General features: G+C 44.6%; 2 protein-coding genes across 7 annotated transcripts; one reads left to right on the top strand and one right to left on the bottom strand.

Annotated features, from left to right (window-relative positions):
• Positions 1–3,262: 3,262 nt before the first annotated feature.
• ccnb3 (cyclin B3) lies at positions 3,263–17,416 on the bottom strand. Of its 6 annotated transcripts, none has more exons than XM_076725511.1 (13): positions 17,174–17,416; positions 12,094–12,159; positions 9,295–9,430; positions 9,071–9,154; positions 7,198–7,310; positions 6,944–7,106; positions 6,759–6,857; positions 6,540–6,632; positions 6,116–6,253; positions 5,536–5,691; positions 5,249–5,398; positions 4,034–4,164; positions 3,263–3,942 (listed from the first exon to the last, which is right to left on the bottom strand). In XM_076725511.1, exons 2-13 carry the CDS (start codon positions 12,102–12,104, stop codon positions 3,873–3,875), a joined length of 1,344 nt encoding a protein of 447 aa, XP_076581626.1. In that variant the 5' UTR covers positions 12,105–12,159; positions 17,174–17,416; the 3' UTR covers positions 3,263–3,872. The 6 variants fall into 6 exon arrangements, with proteins under 6 accessions (XP_076581626.1, XP_076581625.1, XP_076581624.1 ...); XM_076725510.1 differs by having other exon boundaries at positions 9,295–9,433; positions 17,170–17,303; XM_076725509.1 differs by having other exon boundaries at positions 9,295–9,433; positions 17,174–17,303.
• Positions 12,387–16,629, top strand: LOC143317371 (uncharacterized). Its single transcript, XM_076725514.1, has 2 exons — positions 12,387–12,449; positions 15,175–16,629. Exon 2 carries the CDS (start codon positions 15,181–15,183, stop codon positions 16,105–16,107), a length of 927 nt encoding a protein of 308 aa, XP_076581629.1. The 5' UTR covers positions 12,387–12,449; positions 15,175–15,180; the 3' UTR covers positions 16,108–16,629.
• Positions 17,417–17,983: the final 567 nt, after the last annotated feature.

Below are 17,983 nucleotides of genomic sequence, written 5' to 3'. Positions count from 1 at the left end.
TGTGTGGCTGCAAGTGAACTTCATGATGACACGCAATCAATCACTTGATTTGATCGAGTGAAGACAGAGGAAGAATGGGCTCCGGGTGCAAATGCAACAGTGGAGCGCAGGATGCTGGCCTGTGAATTGAATTGGCAGGGATCCATATACTGCATTTCACAGTCTTTAGTGGTTAAACCCCATCATGACGTCATCTTCGTGGGGTAGAGGGTTGTAGAGAATAACCCCTGACGGAGTTCAGAATGCTGAAGATCTGGATGGAGTTGATGTGGAGCGGGATATATCACATGAGCACAATATCGGCGCCGAATGAGATAAATGGGTTGGAGGAGGATCGCATCAAGCTGACTGAAATGACAACTGACAGCGGCAGAGCGGGGATTTGATAGCAACGAGATGATTGGGTCACAGAGGTCAAGGCGAGATACGAGCGGACGAGTGAAACGGTGACGATCAGCTGATTGCGCTGGAAGCTGGGGAGGAGAGGAAGTGAGAGACGGGGAGACAGAATGTAAATAATGAGCGAGCGTGATGAGCGTCAGTCTGTCTGAGGTGCATTTAATGTGGCAGCAGTGAGCTTCACCTGTTCTCTGAATCAGGGCTGCCTCCTTTCCTTTAGCCACCTGCGACTTCACCTGCAGCTCGGTGATGGTCTGAGCCAGCTAGCTGCTGGATGCTAATCAGTCACACAAAGTCAGCAAGCCAATGAACTCCTGATTTCTTTTTCACACATAGCTATATTATGTTTATTAAATATATTTACATACAGCAGTAAACGCACCACACACACCAGTGAGGATCCTGGAGCCGAACAGGCTTCACATAGCATCAAAGCTAATGCTACCTTAGCTAGCACTGCAGTACAAACACAGAAAAAGCAACATGAAAAACAGTTACAGGCATCAAACCTATTACTCTTGATTTTTAGCTTCCAATGAGGCTTAACAGTCACACTTTCATTTGGCTATCCCTCAGTATGGGAAAATTAGTCAAAAATCACTCAAAGTCTGTGGATGAAGGCACATTAGCTAATGCTAGCTGAGCTAGCACTGCAGTATAAACACACAAAGAACAATATAGGAAAATAAACATGAGCAGCACCAAAGTTGGTGCTGTCTTTAGTTGTCTTCAAACGAGGCTTAACATTCATACAGTTTCTTGTGACTGTCACTCAATATTACAAAATTAATCAAACATTACTCCCAGTCTGCGTGGAGGAAGGTTAGCCACATTAGCCATGCAACATGCTAACACTGAGTTAGACATGCTAAACAACACAATGAGCAGAAAAACCAACGTTAAGCATGGCAACACTTACAGTTTCCAAGCTTGAAGTCTGATGGTGGACACTGTATCAGTCCTTCATTGAGTGTGTCCTCATTGACAAAGCAGACTTTTCCTGTCATTGAGGGGAAATTTCCATCATGTTTCCATCAAAAATCAGAAGGTTGTGTGTCTGTTCTCAGGTGATGGGAGGAGATGAAGAGTTGTGTTGCGTGTTGTGGTCCTTTCGGGAATCAGAGAAAAGTGGGCGGGACGGTCACCTGGGCGGGGTGTGGTCACTGAGCAGGAAGTGGTGCTGGGGTTAAACAGTCTTCCCCTTTGGTGAGGACTTTCAACTTTTCAGATGTTTTACATGCACAAAAAAGCTATTTAACACGCTAAAGGAAAGAGAAAAACCCAAGATGCATGAAAGTCACACAGTAACACAAGCAAACCAAAGAACAGCAGACCAACGACACCTGTGTTCTCTGAGCTAAAATCACTGTTTTTGTCAATGGAGTCTGGTGGCTTTCAACAGGGCAATACAACAGCTGTTTCTGAAAGAAAATGGTCTTACTCTTTAACAAAAAGGCCCATCTCTGTATGGAACACTTACAATAACAATTTAATCCTGTCACTGACAAAAAGTCTAAAAGTCAAAAGTCCAGTCTGACATTTAGCAGGTCTACCTTCTGGATAAGTGCTCAACAAGAGAAACTTGTCTTCATCACAGTCAACAGTGAAACTCTGAGCTCAGATCCAGTCTGTCCCGGTTCCGTCTGAGATCACAAAATCAATTTCCACACCTCGACCCTCCTCATGCAGGCTGTCACTCGCAGCCACAGAAGCGTTTTGTAGAACGGCAGCAAAAGGGGGAACTTCGGGATCAGAGCTGCCACCTGGTCAACTTATTGATCTCTACAAAACCCCCAAAGACCAGGAGGAAACCAACTGCTATGCCAGTGATCATCTGAGGGGGGAAGTCTCATGAGACGGTTTGATCATATAAAGTCGCCAAAGTTTGGCTACAAACCCAACAGTGTAACTTACCAGCAATGTAAAAAAAATCATTAAAACAAAACAAAAAAGCAAACAGGTCTCAGCATTAAAGAGTGGATTGCTTTAATTGAGTGCATTTCATCGTCTCTTGTTCATTTTGTCCCGTCTGAAACTGCCGAGGGGAGAAAAGGCGACGTCACCATAACCAACGTCACTTCAGATCCTTTAGAAGGACCACCGATGGCCCAGACTCAGCCAAGAAATGGCCTTCAGCAACCACATTCACATTGTCCAGTTTGATTTTTGTTGGAAGTGAAGGAAAAATAAATACATTTGCGTAAATAAAAGTGGATGAGCGCTTGCACAAAAGGTAAGAAATAGCTAGTTGCTAACCATCAGAGCAAGGAAACTTCATTTGCACGGCAGTTTTAACTTTAATACATTTAATTAATCCATCTTCAGCTACAGTCTGAGCATCTGCATGAGCTCAACATGCTGCCAAATGTAGGTGACCTACAGTTCAACGCTGTTCCTGAACGTATCCTGTGTGGACAGATGGAGAACCGTTTAGCTGCTGTTCCTTCACTCAGTGCTGCCTTCAATACCTTTTTGACAAAATTCATAACTTAAGGCCAATTTAGTAGCATATATAACACTAAACAGCTAGAAAATGCTCCTCAAGCTCAGGATTTTATGCGCAATTACTGTTTCAGGCACGAACATTCAAGCTCAATTAGACAAAGTTATTAAAGACTCAACATTAATCTCAAATGGTTCCAGTGTACCTGCTGAACAAATATGACTGCGAGCTGAGAGACAAACTGATCTCCTGTCAGAAATACTTAGATTATGGCTGAGAGGCAGCAGGCAGCCACTGCAGAGGAGAGGCCGGGCCTGGTGGGACATGGTGCACTACTGACCTCTGGTGGCCGCACAGTGTAACCACACCTCATGGACCAGACAAGGATGCACGCTTACACTGCATGTTTTATCAAACACATAGAAAAAAAACGAACATCTTTATTTTAAGAGTATGCATGACAGCCATTTAAAAATAGCAAAGCATCATCCAATCGTCTTATAATACAATAATTAGCATCCAATGATATTAACATGATAAACACTGTACAACATGTGAAAACACGTACATGCATACCGGCTAACTCCAGAAATATATCACAACCTATAAAACGTGTTCCTGCTGCATAATTCATTAGTAAAACAAAGCGCTAAGCTCTCACCGTACACTTTTTAAACTCTACACGCTCACAGAGGGGCTCACAAATGACTAATGAATTCACTTCTTCTCTTTTATCCTCTTATAAAAAGTTATAAAATGAATGCCAAAACAAGTAACAGTAAAATAAGTCATTATTAGAAACCATAACATAAAAAACTGGCTTAATAAATGCCAACATCCAAACTGTTTTCCATCACAAACTGGAACTCAATTCTTAATTTTCAATATTATATAAAAGGCGTAATAGACTACGAGTATAAATATTCAACTTATTAACAATTTATATACAGGTTTGAGGGAAGTTTTTAAATATTTTCACGCCGTTTAGACTGGCAGGATTTTATTTTTTTGGGAGGGGGGAGCTGATATCTCACTGAGACAAAGCTTTCTCCAAAACGTCAATGTTGACCAACGGCAGGCACGCCACCTCTGAAAACACCCTGAAAGATATCAAAGAAAGTCCATTAACAATCTCAACTGTTTCATCCACAGCACCTGCATCAGAGTAACGGATGCCTTCAGGTACGTTACCTGTGTGAGTATTTGTTCCTGATGGCTGCAAGTTTTTCGTCAGGAGGAGCTAAAAGCATCAGGTAGAGCTTCCTGACGAGCGGCGCCAAATCCGACGTCTGATAGCCCGAGTGGAACTGAAGGATGGGACGCTGCAGCACAAGAGAAGGCAGAGGGACATTTGCACTGCTGCTCACACGACACGTCGCCACGCCGAGTCCTCGAAGCTGTTTGGGTTTCATTACTGCACATCCACAGTTTCCATAATGCTACATAAACATTATCGTTTCTACATTGTGAAAAACGGCACAGGAGCTGAATCTGGAGCCCAGGAGCGGCATAAAATTACCCACCGTCCTTTGTACCACCGCTGCAATTATAACTCACATTTGCATAGAAAAACAATTTCCATTTAAATTGGACTGCAGTCTGGCTCTTCATGCAGGACTTCAGCCGAGAGCTGGAACTGGAGGCTTTTCTCCTCCAGAGCAAACAGTTCCTGAGACGACATCGTTAATCGAAAGGCGAGGAGCGCTTTCACACCTCTGGTTCGTTTGCTCTGGTCTGAATCAGTGGATGAACTGGAGCATTAATAATAAACAGCGGAGGGCAGCAAACGTGACGTTTGTGGCGCTGGGAAATAACATCAGAGTGAGACCTCTCTAGCCTGTGTCTGACCATCATCCAGTGAGTCAGCTTCAGGTGCATTTCTCTGCTTTCACCTGTCGCTCTGTAAGCCACAGCGAGTTTGCAGTCAGGAGCGCTCTCTCACTGATGAGCAGACACAGGTTAGCCGCACTGGCTCCCTAACGAGCAGCACAAAGTTAACCGGTTATCTGTGCAGGTAAGCAGCTGGCAGAGAGCGAAAACACTCCCCAGGTTTGTGCTGTTACCAGGCTGAAGTAACTACAACCATTCGCTTTTAAACACCATAATAATGTTTCCCAAAAACATTCCTGCGGCACAACTGTGTCGTGTAAGAATCACTGTTGGAGGGAGAGGCTTAAAGACAAACACCTGGCTGACATCAAAGCCTTTCTGGTTTGAAGTCGGTTGCAATATGGCAAGTTGTTTCCTGAAATTTGAAAGCAATACTAACTTTTTACATCACCAGATGTACCAAGTCAAACAATCTGGTGAACTCTGGCAGCTAAACAGAGAGCCTGTGATCAGACCAGAGCGTAAACAAAGGAAAGAAACCATGAGCTGGAAATAGCAGCGGTGTGCAGGACCTACCCAGCCTCCCAGGTCTTTGGTGACCAGCGCCATCAGCAGGCAGGCCGAGGCCAGCAGCGAGCCTCTCTCCGACACCATCTCCATCTCCATGAGACTCATCTCGCAGTAGTACCGAGCCAGAGTCAGGGTGTCCATGCCGGCGCTCACACACTGCACAGACAACACAGGAAACGCTCAGCGGGGGGGCGGCAGACCTCCAGAGACACAGACGCCCACCACGACGCCCGAGTCAAAGTCCTGCAGGGTACAGCCTCTAAACTGGCCACTCACACACTCTCAACACACACCTTGGCATAGCGTCTGAGGAAGCGGTAGGCGGTGGGGATGTTGATGTCGAAGGACAGCGTCTGCAGGATGCTGGTCTCCATGGAGATGAGCTCCTCCCTCTTGTACGCGTCATCGCAGATGTAGAGGAAGTCGTCGACACACGGCGGGCTGCGCTCCTGCGGGGTCGTCAAAATAAAACGTGAGGCCGAGTCAAAGAAAAGGCGCATTTGCATGTAAACATGAAGCCTCTTCGGTTGCTTAGACTGAAGCTTTCACAGAAATGAGAATATTGTGGAAAAAGTCTCAAGAAAAAAACGGTGAGTTTCAATAATGTCAGTGTATGATAGAGTTATTTTTATGATTGCTAGCTTGCGATGTCAAATCTGCACTCTCTGACGAACTGAGCAGACTGGTGTGGGTCTCTTAACTCTTACAAAGGACCTTCTAGCAGCACATTCTTCCTTATGGTGAGTTTATGCATCTTTTTTAAGGTATCCTCAGATTGAAATCTCAAGGCAGCCTTAGCCAAAGTGCTTTTATGCAGCTGGGCCCTGGACTCAAACCCTGATCTGATCTGAAGCGCACGCCGCGTGTCCTTGCCTCAAACTTGGAGGCGATGAGCATGGTGGTGGAGCCGACGAGCTGCAGCATCTCCCTGTGGACCGGAGTCAGGGACAGGTAGTGATCTGTCATCTTGACAGCCAGGTACAGGGTCTCGTGGTTCAGCTCGAAGTTCTCCTAAACAAGCACATGAAGCGGAATTGAGTCAACATGCTGCACAAACACAGAAGAAAGAGAAGAAAATGGTTGTTTTGCTGTAATTCAGCCTCTGGCATCCAGCTGAGCTGCAACATAAGTGTCCTTTTGATTTTTCTAATTATGTGCTTCAAAATTCCCGTTTATTTGAACCCCCTGGAGCTTAAATTAACGATTTTACCTGAAACATACTTTGGACCCTTGTATTCTCTAATCAACACAAGTTCACACACATACAAACGCACGACAGGCGACCGGGAAATCCCACCTGCACTTCCACCAGCCAGTCGATCAGGATCGCCCTCATCTCGGGGTTGAGGCTGGGCTGCTTGTGCATGTAGTCACTGAGGACGAACTTCTCCTGCACGCAACAGAGGAGAGACAGACCGAAACAGATCTGCAGTCAGTTTTTCTCCCTGTATTTGCCTTTTCAATAACAACATCCAAGCTCCTTTGGGAGTCTGTAAGCGTGCTTTGGTTTGCTCACCTCTCTCTGTTTGAGGTAGTCAAAGATGTCCTTGGCGTACTCCGGACACATGTAACAATCCTCCGAGTTCTCAGAGTCGATGTCAAACTCCTCTGGGATCTGAAAGGTGGAGGGGAGATGAGTAACGAGGAGGACACAACGTGTACCGCTCAGAAGCTCCTTTGTGCCTCCATCATTCTCCTTACAGCTTGTTTCTTAAGGTGTGCTGGCACTTCACGGGCAGCAGGGGGCGCAGAGGCCACCAGCTCTTCAGCTGGAGCTGCTACATCCTCCTGCGCCTCCTCTTCCTTCTCCTCCTCGGCCTTGTCTTTCTTGGCGGTCGTCTCCTCCGAGCTCACAGACGAAGACCTGCAGAGGGAGAGGCAGCAAGTTGAAGAGAAACCGGAGAACTGAAGTCTGGAGGGAGTAAACAGTGAGAGGGAAAACATGGCGGCCTTACTTTTGCAGGTTGGCTTGATTCTGCGCCGGCACGGAGGCGCTGCTTGTTTTCTTTGTCTGCTTCTTCGCAGTGGCCTTCTTCCTCCCTGGAAGGCTGATCTGGACCTTATGAGCCTGTGAACACAGTCAAACTGAGGTTATTTTTCAATCATCAGCTGTGTCTGAAAGCACCTCAGTTTCTGCTTCACAATAACAAACATCTGTGTCAAAGAGTGGCATCGACACACCACCGCCGGAAACCTCCGTGCCACCCGGCTCACTCCACAGCTTCAGTGATTGCGAGGAGAAACAAGCAAACATGGGGTTTGTTTTACATCCAGTAATGTAGAACATTCACACCACAGTGAAGAACGACTGAGCGCAGATCCACCTTCACACCAAACCCAACACAAGTAAAGCCCAGTTTGGTTGCACCACAGAGACACAAGGTTCATCTAAATACTCTAACGTAAACTCCAAACTATCCTTGTAATTCGCTCCTCCTCATCCTCCAAGTTATCTCGCCTTTCAAAACAATGCTCCATCCCAACCGCTGTTTTACGGAGGGCTTTTAAGGGTTAAGTGTAAGATTTCATTTTTAACTTACGTGTACGGTGGCCAGCAGGGACACACACAGATACTACAGTTGAAAAATGTCCACTGAAGCCGAATTAGTGTCCAACAATTCAGTAACAAAGAGAATTTCGTCCAAAGCTGTTCGATGTTGTCTTAAATCACACAGATTGGTACACTCAGCGCTTCACATCCATCAATACAGGACACAGTCACTGAGGAGGTGTGTGGTTTCACTACACTGGTATTCCAGTTCAGACCCTGGTTTGACCCCCGCCACAGTGCCACAGGACCCAAAGCTGCCGTCGCTGCTGGGCTGACGGCCTGTCAAGACAAAGACGACGCTCGCTGGGAGATCACCCAGAGCTCGTTCTGCATTCAGACAGCAGCGAGCGAAGCAGCCCGACAGCATCGCTCTCAGACAACAACTCAAACCTGGAAGGTTTACGAGGAGAGCATATTTGTCGGAATTAGATATGACAGAGGACTTAAGTAAAGAGCTCTGCAGCAGACTGATTGGTCTGAAAGCTTAACTTTTGATTTAAAGCACTTTCCGGGTTTAAATTTTGAAAACAAGTGCAGCTACTGTGTGTGTTTTTGGACCACATTTGAAATATGATGAATATTTGCTGGTGAAATTGCTTTTAAAACCCAAAAATTATGCTGACAGAACGAACGTAAGGACAAGGACTTTGCTCTGGGACACCAAAAGCTTTGCTGTATTATGTGCAAGTATATAAAAAGGTACATGCAGGTGAAACACAGGTGTTGACCAAATGGCGCTCTCTCCTCGTGCACCGTACATCTGACCGCGTCCCGGGCATATTGTTAGTGCATCACTGTGGCTTTAGCGTGAACAAAAACAACAACGTACAGGTGATGGTTTTCCACAACAACTGAATCAGGAGGCTCACATGTTCACTTCAAAGCCAGCTGCTCAGCTACGCTGGCAGAAAAACCAACCCAGACCACCATCAACATGTCATCATAAACACTAGAGACAGTACAAAGAGCAGCCAGGGTGTCAGTTTTGTGGCTAATATGGTAGCATCAGGCTGACAAATGTTGTCGAAAGGCCCGGCAGCTGTTATGCAACTGACTACAATGAAGCCAAAAGAGAAATATCAAACGCTCCCACTCATGAAGCCAAAAACATGAAGCTTTTATAATCACGCTGGGAGGGATCAGAGCACGAACAGACTTTTTGCCTACTGTGGACAAAGTGTCTCCATCATTGAGTCCAGCTGCCTCATCTAATATGTTGATCTGGCTCTGACCCAGCATTGCTGTTCACTCTGCCAAAACCACCAACCACGACTTACATTAGTGATATCAATAAAAGCAGTCCTCTTCTTAGGGGCTCCATGAGGAGGGGAGGAGGACCTCTTCACCTGCGGGCCATCCTCCTGCAACAAGAAACAGGATACCTGAAAACACACAATCACTCACAAAGGTCTCGCTGGATTAAGCCATGCACTTCTGGAGGCTGCTGCTTTGTTTACAGCCTTTGCTCTGCTATTTACACGAGCACGCCTGTTCCTCTTACCTGATTCTCGGTGGCTGTTGCAGCGAGCTTGGGTATCTTGCTCCCACCGGTCACTGTGGGTTTTTTCCCCCTCGGTAAAGGCATGGCTGGCTCCTTTATGCCCTCAAAACAAACTCTGCAGCGGCTGCACTGGGATCTGCTTTGCGAAGGAAGACAGAAAAAATGTCGGGTTGGTTTTAAAAGCACAAAAGGGCGGCGTGTTGCTGTGCTGTTAGCAGTGTTAGCTAGCTGTAGTAACGAGAGTAGCTAAACGTTAGCTTAACGTTACGCATCTGTGTGTCTGCTGGGTGGAGTTTCCCCACGTGAAGCGGTTCTACATCCAAAATATCAAGTTAAAATGATTGTTTTGACTTACCGTGTTTTACGGGTGCTGCTGGTTTCACTCAGTCGCTTATTTGGGATCGAGAAACGGAGCAAACAGCTTGTTTATCTGTTGTAAACAGTCCAGGTTCGCTGCCTTGCTTCACGGACGAGAGTTCAAACAAAAGTGTTTCAGCTGCGGATCCAAATCTGCTGCGCCTCGATATCATTGGCTGGAATTTGAGCCGGCGGACCAATCAGGAAGCCGCTAGAGATGCTGTTGCTAGGGGGCGTTTGTTTCAGGAAGCGGCTCCGCCCGATGCATCGCTATGGAGTATTTGTTCACCCAAGCAGAGGCGTTAAAATAACTCATTGTGTACGAACACGGTATTATGTTAGATTTCAATGTTGTTTTATGGAGCTGAGTAAAGGTGTGCTTTAGTTAAGCAAAATTCTTTCAAAACGTCAAGGTGGGTTTGTATAAATGACACCCGCCCACCTCCGTTTCCTCCGTTTCCTCCAACGAACCCTGAAGGAGGAGCGTGTAGGGTTTTCAAACATCCTAGCAACCAATAGCAGTTTAAACGCTCGGGGTCTCACGGATGTTTTCTTCAGAGCAGACATTAAATATCACTCACGTGACATGGATTATGTACGTTAGTGCGCATGCGCAAACACGAGAACGCTGTCAAACAAGTCTAATGAATTCATTCACTTTTTCATTCATATTCTACAGATCTGTTTGCATGCATTTCGACTTTAATTTTACTATCTATGCATATTTGAATTCACCTTTATATTTTACAACGCATGAAAGCCTTTAGAGCCACAATTTCCTCTGGGTGACGAACACTTAAAAGCATTCATGTGATCACATCTGATTTTAATTACATCAAAACAAACCATAGCATAACTGAAGCCACTGAGAATACTCTGCGAAATAACTGGTATTATGGTATCTTGACTCAAGTTCTTATATCGTAGAAATTGCATGATACTGATCAATCATGATAACCGAGCAACTTCCATCTCCTGAGAGATAACTGACAGCTCCACAAGAGCGAGTATGATTTCAGTGCGATACAAATGAAAGTCTGATATCAGCCGCTTCCCCAGTCAACATCTCATCATTAAGATAAAGAAACCGTGAAAGTGCAAGATTTCAGATCTTCTAAGTCAGAAGGTACACATTTCGTTTTTGCAGTTCGCTTGTGTCATGCATGTCATGACTTCCCCTCAGGCAGCCACACAACACTGAAATGACCCTTAAAATGTATTTAAATGATCATGTTGAGCAATGAGCTCACTGACACAAAGATAAGTGTTTCCTGAACTGGAGCAGAAAGCGCACCGTGGCCCTCTGGGGCCCACAACACAGAGTTAGTGCAGAAACAGTTTGGATAATAGGAGGGCCATAAAATGACATTTATGCACCCAGAGGGCAGGTTTGGGACGGACAGCGGGGGAAGCTGGCAGCTAACGTCCAACCAGCTGCCATCACTTCGGGAGGGGCATCTTTGATTCTTGTCTAATAATGGGAATAGGCGCCATAAAGTGTATCTCAGTCTTGCTAAGAGAACAAAATAAATCTTGGATGAATTCATTTTGGTGCCACATAGCACGATGTCATCTCTGAATACGCCCTCTAACCACACTATTAAGGCTCTCTGGACACAATATTCAGCTCCACAATGAGTAAATATCCCTTGTTTCACTCACATGTGAAGCACAGAATGAACAAGTTCATCAGGAAAATAGTCCCGGGGCTCGTTCCATTCCGATATTCACCCCACGTTCACTTTATTTTCAGACTGTAATGCAGCTTCGAGGCCAGGCCCTGAGGTCTGGCCTCTAATGAAGTCTGCAGAGAGATATCATCTCACAACACTGCTTTTATTTCCTCTCCCCTCCCCGCTGTCCTCATCCAAGACAAAAAGCCTCCATATGAGAGCAGTTTATCCAGATTGCTTGTGTCTCCATCTGAGCTGGAGGAATGGTTTTATAATTCTTCGGATTTGGTCGGAGCTGCTGAATCGGCATGCGTGGGGTTTGAATTCAGGGTCATGGACGTAATGCATCACAGAGAACCAATCAGTATGTGGGAATGTCGAAATTGGCCAGTGGTGGAATGTAAATAAGTATTATAATACTTGTATTCTCCTTGAGTATTTTCTGTTCATGGCACTTTATAATTACTGTAGTTTAGACTACATTTAATAGCTCCAAGACTTTTCCTACAAAAGATTTTTCCTACAAAAAGCCGCTAAATTTTTTCTGCATTGACTACTTTTACTTGCAAAACCTGAAGTACATTAGAGTAGGGTTTTGTATTGTGGTATTGTGTGGTATTCATACTTTTACCCAAGTAAAGGATCTGAATACTTCCTGAACCACTGAAGTAGTCTGGCTGTTGTGCACCAAACTGAAGGAAAACCATTAAAAAACTATTTGAAAAGTACTATCTGGCCAGGATACTGGTCTGAATCTGTGAAGCTTTACCTCCTCCACATCCTCTCCTCTTCCTCAGCCAATCATCTCCTCCTCTTCTTCTTCTATCATTTGGACCTCATGAACAAAGGAAAGAAGAGGCAGATTGTCTGTAAACCCTGTGAAGGTGTTCATAATCTAAATGCATTTGTCATCTGCTTATATTTCAAAGGGGGAGACCACTGCAAACAACACTCCCTCTGCCTTTCACTCTCTCTCTCTCAGTCACACACACACACACACAAACACACACACACACACGCACACGCACACAGGAAGTGAGTGAAACTCGCTTGTCAAACCATTTCCGTATGAACTCAGTCACAGAGGAGCCACCAAACAGCGAACCATCGCCCTGTCACTGACTGGTAAGCTGGTCTACGCTACCTGATGCTTCCTGTATCTTCTTTTCATGTTTTGCAGCACGTTTATGTAACTTTTGTCTTTAATCGTATCCAATTGGCCCTCAAAATGCATTCTGTGTCTTTCCAGGCACAGTAAATCAGACGTTACCCTTCTGACCTGCCATACTTCATAAATCTTAAAAAGCTGGGGTTTTTTGTCACGTTTCGGTCAGTTTTATGTGCTTTGCAGTGTTAAATCTCTGGTCTAATCTGTCACGTCTTTCTCAGGCTAACAAAGTTTAGCTAACTTCTTAAAACAGGGAAAAACAAAAGGTCATTGTGAATAGTAATAATAGTTTTGGTAACTTGATAACTGGAAACAGAAGGCTGTTTCTGTGGATTTGTAACATTTCATTTAAAACGCTGAAAATGGACGTGGAAGAAGCCCAGTTTTCATAAAAGGTCATTGCATTTCAAAGGTTATTTTGCAACGCAGCGAGCGGCCTTTGCGCCGGTTGCTGTGAGCACCATGAAGAAACTCTGTCTGGATGTTGCTGTCAGCGAGGTGCGATCGAATGAGAAAGTTCTGTCATAACCAACAGACACTGTTTACACAGCGTTGTGTAACACGAGAACACCCAGGAATAAAGTGGCGAGGAAGCATCCTCCTCTCATACAAACATTGCTTTGCCCATCAGGATGTCTGAACCGGACTGCCAAGAGAAAACATTCTTTGTTTCAACTGTAATTTGTTCCACATCTGTGCTTTATTCTCTATCTTCTCCTCCTCTCTGTGCTCCATCCATATTAAGCTCACGCTAAGAGGCGAGGGTTAGGGTTAGCCGGAGGAACGGCGCTCTGCTGTCCGTCACGGCGTTATTCGCTTTGGCTCCAAGAAGAAGGAGCTTAGACAGTATGTGTGTGTTTGGGAAAGACTTCGTTAGACTGCACGTGGAATACGCTCCATCGCAAAAACCTGATTGGAGTCACATTTTGTCAATCAATCTATCACATGTAAGATAAAGGTCATGTTGATAGCAAGGTGGCTATAAAATGCTAACGCTGAGGTCCATGTCCGTCATTTCACAGCAGCCATAGTTGAAGCACAGTTGCTGCAGTTGAAACAAAGAAGATCAGGAAGTCATTTCAGGCGCTTACTTCACTTTCACATTACGTTCTCACTGTTTCTCATCTGCTTCTCTAGTTTCTCTATCAGAAATCGTCTTAAAATACAACCTACGTAGCAACTGTGATATAGTTTACGTTAGCAAGGTTTGGCTACAAAGAGGGGAAACATATTTTCAGGAGCTTAATATTTGATGACAATGCGTTTTGTCTGCGAGTTAGATGAAGTTTCACAACCTGTATAACATTTGAAACAAAAAGGTCAACAACACAAACGTTACTTCTGTGTTAGCCAAGTACTGCTAATGCTATGGCTAGCTTGCTAAACTGTACAATGCAGTAAATAAAACTGATTATCACAAACGTGTAAATTTACCTTTCTGAAACAATTTTTATAAAAATAGTTCTCCATTTTGGAAAATTTGCATATTCACTCTCTTGGCAGGAGTTAGGTAAAAAAAAACAAAAGACAAAAACAATACTTAATGTCTGCGTGACATCGTGACATTTTCATCTAACTCACAGCAGGAAAACAAATAAATGCATTTCCTAAAATGTGAAGTACTCCATTAACACTCGTGGGAAAGAGCTTATTTGGAAATCTCCCCGTTCAAGAATCCCAGAGCAGAATGAAGTCTGGACTTAATTCACAGGACCGCCTAAAACAGCAGTTAAAAACATATCAACACAGCTTTGTGAGTCCATGCCCTGGAGAGCAATGGTAGCTGTGCGACTTTCCATGTTGTTTCCTATAAATAACTTGTTGCGCTGACACACTCGCAGACTCCTTCACTGGATATGTAAACCAACACTCCTGTTTTCTGAATCAAGCTTAGCGAACAAAGACCCTTTCAAGCGTTCATGTGCCTGTTCAGGCGTTTTTCCATTGTGATCAAATGGATACAGATGTGTCCTTTCACGAAAGCAGCGAGAGATCAACAGCACATTACTTTTCATGTAACATTTGCTATGCTCCATTTTTTGTTTTCACAACTTCAAGTTGCAATGATGAAATAGAGCTCTATCTCAATTAATTGCAGATGCGTACAACCCGTGTTTAAAGAAATGTCAGATTGCTGCTGTGGACGCCAGCGCAGTTTTTGGTCTAATCTAATACCAAACCGAACTTCCTGCCTGTCAAGTCCTGGCTGGCTGGCAGCTCACATGGTGACAGGCTGTGGTTGAGGAGTCAATCTAACTTTCCATCTGAGGCTTCAGACGGGACTTCTTGTTCTTTGTCTCCCTGTGTTTTCTGCCTCTATTTTTACAGTCCTGGTTACTTTCTCTTTTGCTGCTATACAAAGTATAACATTCTGTCAATTTGCATCATATGTACTTCTAATCTAAAACAGTCGGTGGCTAATATAGAGCACCTACTAAAAGGGAAATTCCGCACCATTTAGGGGCAATACTTATATACTGCCTAGCTTTAACTGAACATGCTGGCAAGCAATCATGTAATAAAAATACAAAAATGAACTAATTATAGGAACAAGGCAGCTCCTCAAACTATCTTTGGACTCTTTTCGGCCCTGGTATTGGCCATTTTCTTGGTGCAAAAAAAGGCTCCAGGAAAAACAGTACTTCCTTCACTTTGACAAAGATTATTGCTTTATCCCCACAGGATCCAATGCAGGCAGTGAGTGCAGATCCAAGGGTGCCAGAGCCCTCTCCAGAAAACTTTGGTGTTTCTGAAGGCCTCAAGAGAAGCCATCTAAACAATGGGGCTCTTGAGAAGTTTGCCCAAAATATGACCAACAACATTATCCAGTCGTTTATAAGCCAAATGGAAACTGTGGAACCTGAAGTTGACTTTAAGATGTCCAGATTTAATCAAAACCAGGAGATGCTAGCTGAAGGGTTAGCCTCAGCAGTGATTGAGGTAGCTCTACGGGAAGTGTGTGGAGGTCAAATCACTGAAGGTTTGCAGAGTTCAAGATCAGCCGGGGTAAGGGTGGATGGTGGACACGTTGAAGATCTGCCCTCCATGGACCAGTCTGAAAGCGAAGGAGACATTTTGGACGTGGATACAAAGCTGGAACCAGGCAAAGAAATGCAGACTTCCAAAGACACCCAGCACTGTCAGCAACCTCTGTCCCAGTCAGGGCTCCCCGTCATGGGCTCGCTCGACTACCCCGACGCCCCCCCGACCACGCCTCTCCTCCCTGAGCTTGAGAGGAGCAGACACAGTTTCGCCAGGAAGCTAAAAGGAGGCTTGGCAAAGGTTTTCCTGCCTTCACCTCCTCCTCCAACCCCAAAGGACAACGAGGACGACTTAAACAGCGCCACCCACGACCCCCGGGTGGAGTTAATGAAGCATCTGATGCAATCGCTGCCCCCAGATGATTTGACAACAGACTATTTTGAAGTAGGACCTCACCATGGAGCCACGATGGAGGCTTTCGCGGAGGCTCTTTCATGTGACATCATTGACTGGGCCCTGAGTGCCGAAAACCGAGACCAGACAGCCGACAACGCCGACCTTCATCAACTGGCCCACCAGCTGGCTGAAACCATCATCATCTCATCCCTTGATGAGGCTAGAATGCTCGTCTAGTGTTATAATGTGAGTAGTGGGATCATGTTTGTGATGAGTGGCGTGCGCACGCACACACACACACACACACACACACACACACACACACACACACACAGAAAAGAAGAAAAACATTGTTATCCTTCCCAACATTGACTGACTGCCATGACCTGACATTTTCACTGAAGTGTGGCTTACTGCAATAATATTGTTTTATAATCTGAAGATTTTTTTTTTTTTTTTTTTGCTGAATCTCAATAAAGCTCAGTTCAAGCTCATCCAGATGAAGAGTCCAATTGTCAAATATTACCTATTTATTGAAAGAACTGACCAGAGATCCTACAAAGAGTTAAGTTTAAACAGACTGTGGCACTTTTAATGACACGTAAGTGCTGGAGGCTGTAAGTTTTAGATGGTGGATGATGAACCTGAGGTCATGTTTTTTTGTCCAAGATGGATAAAAAGTACACTGGCAGGAAATCAAAGGCCGTGAATGCAAGTTTGACTGGGATCCAACTGCAGTAACCACAAATGTCCATTAGATGGCAACACAGGAGCAATGTGCCTGAGTATTTCAGCATGAGGTCAGTAAGGTTAACCCGAGTGACGACCTGACAGCAATCATCTTAAATTTAGCTGTTTTCCTTTAAATATGCAGATCATATTGTTGAAGCTTGAAGATGTTTGTCTTGATTTTGCTCCACTCAGGTCTTCATTTCAACACGCAGCAGCCAGAGGACTGCCAAATAAAGATGTTATTTTGGAATATTAGTTGCACTTCTCCATTACGCACTGGAACATCCTTCATGTCTTTTTTTAGTACAACCACCAGGAGACAACTCAGTTATGACAGACAATGAAACTGTATTATGTTTGACGAAATTGTGTGACACCACAAGTAAATGATGCACTTCACCACCGTCTAACTGAGGGAAATGTTGTGAAACTAGTAATTTCCCCTTGTCGTCGGCCTAAAAGTCTTAATAGATTCAGTGTGATTCATTCATCCCCTGGACTGAGCTGAATATTCACATTTGGATGAAGTTGCGTTCTGGCTCAAAGAAAACTAATTTTCATTCTCACTTACTCAGTGAGGTCAGATCCGGACGAGGAAGGAGTCGTGGTGTTTAACCAAACAGTGATGTGATCCTGTTGTAAAATCCTTTTCCAAAAACTTGCTTTTCTTCTCTAAAATAACAGCGAGACAAAGACAAATGCACTGAACGAGGAGCTGAAGTGACCGCCGAAAGAGTGTTTTGAATAAAGAGCTGTATTGTTCTTAGTCATGTGCTATTGTGCGCGCAGTTTTTGGACTGAAGAGAATGGGTTTGCAGACGGGGTCACGGACACACAGTAAAGTTTGTTCTCTTACGTCTGCATGTGTGCACGGTCACATAAACAGCTCGAAAAACAAAACAAAGCATTTGTCTGTCTCTCGCTCCGCCCGGTCAGTGGGTGCACAGCAATAAGAGTGCGTGTTATCATTGGCACACACTAATAACATACACAAAGGCTCTGTTACATTTAGAATTAGGGTGTAGATTTGACATTTAGATTGAAGACCGAGGTCCAACATTTGGGTCCACATTGAAATATCCCCGAACCTATTGGATGGACTGCCGTGAAATTTCATTTAAACAGTCGTGTTCGCGAGAGGATGAATGGTATTGACTTTGGTGATCCCCCGACTTTTCCCCCGGCACCACCATGAGGTTCACATTTGAGGCTTCAAGTGAAATGTTCAAGCAACTGTTGAGAGGATCGCCATAAAATCTGATGCAGACATTTGTTGATCCCTTCACCTTCATCTAGTGCCGTCAGACTCTTTACACAATCATTTGGTGTAGAACTAATAACAGTCCTACCAGCCTCAGCTGTGTTGTTATCATGCTAACAG

Source organism: Chaetodon auriga, chromosome 24, assembly GCF_051107435.1.
Source record: "Chaetodon auriga isolate fChaAug3 chromosome 24, fChaAug3.hap1, whole genome shotgun sequence".
Lineage (NCBI taxonomy): Eukaryota > Metazoa > Chordata > Actinopteri > Chaetodontiformes > Chaetodontidae > Chaetodon > Chaetodon auriga.
The sequence above is the reverse complement of the archived record's forward strand: the minus strand, read 5'-3'. Positions and strand labels throughout refer to the sequence as shown.

Coding starts and splice junctions, on each gene's coding strand:
- ccnb3 (XM_076725510.1), bottom strand. Junction 6,254..6,539: donor ACTGGCTGGTGGAAGTGCAG/GTGGGATTTCCC, acceptor GTGCTTGTTTAG/GAGAACTTCGAGCTGAACCA. Junction 5,692..6,115: donor TCATCGCCTCCAAGTTTGAG/GCAAGGACACGC, acceptor ACGACCCCGCAG/GAGCGCAGCCCGCCGTGTGT.
- LOC143317371 (XM_076725514.1), top strand. CDS start 15,181: ATGCAGGCAGTGAGTGCAGATCCAAGGGTGCCAGAGCCCTCTCCAGAA.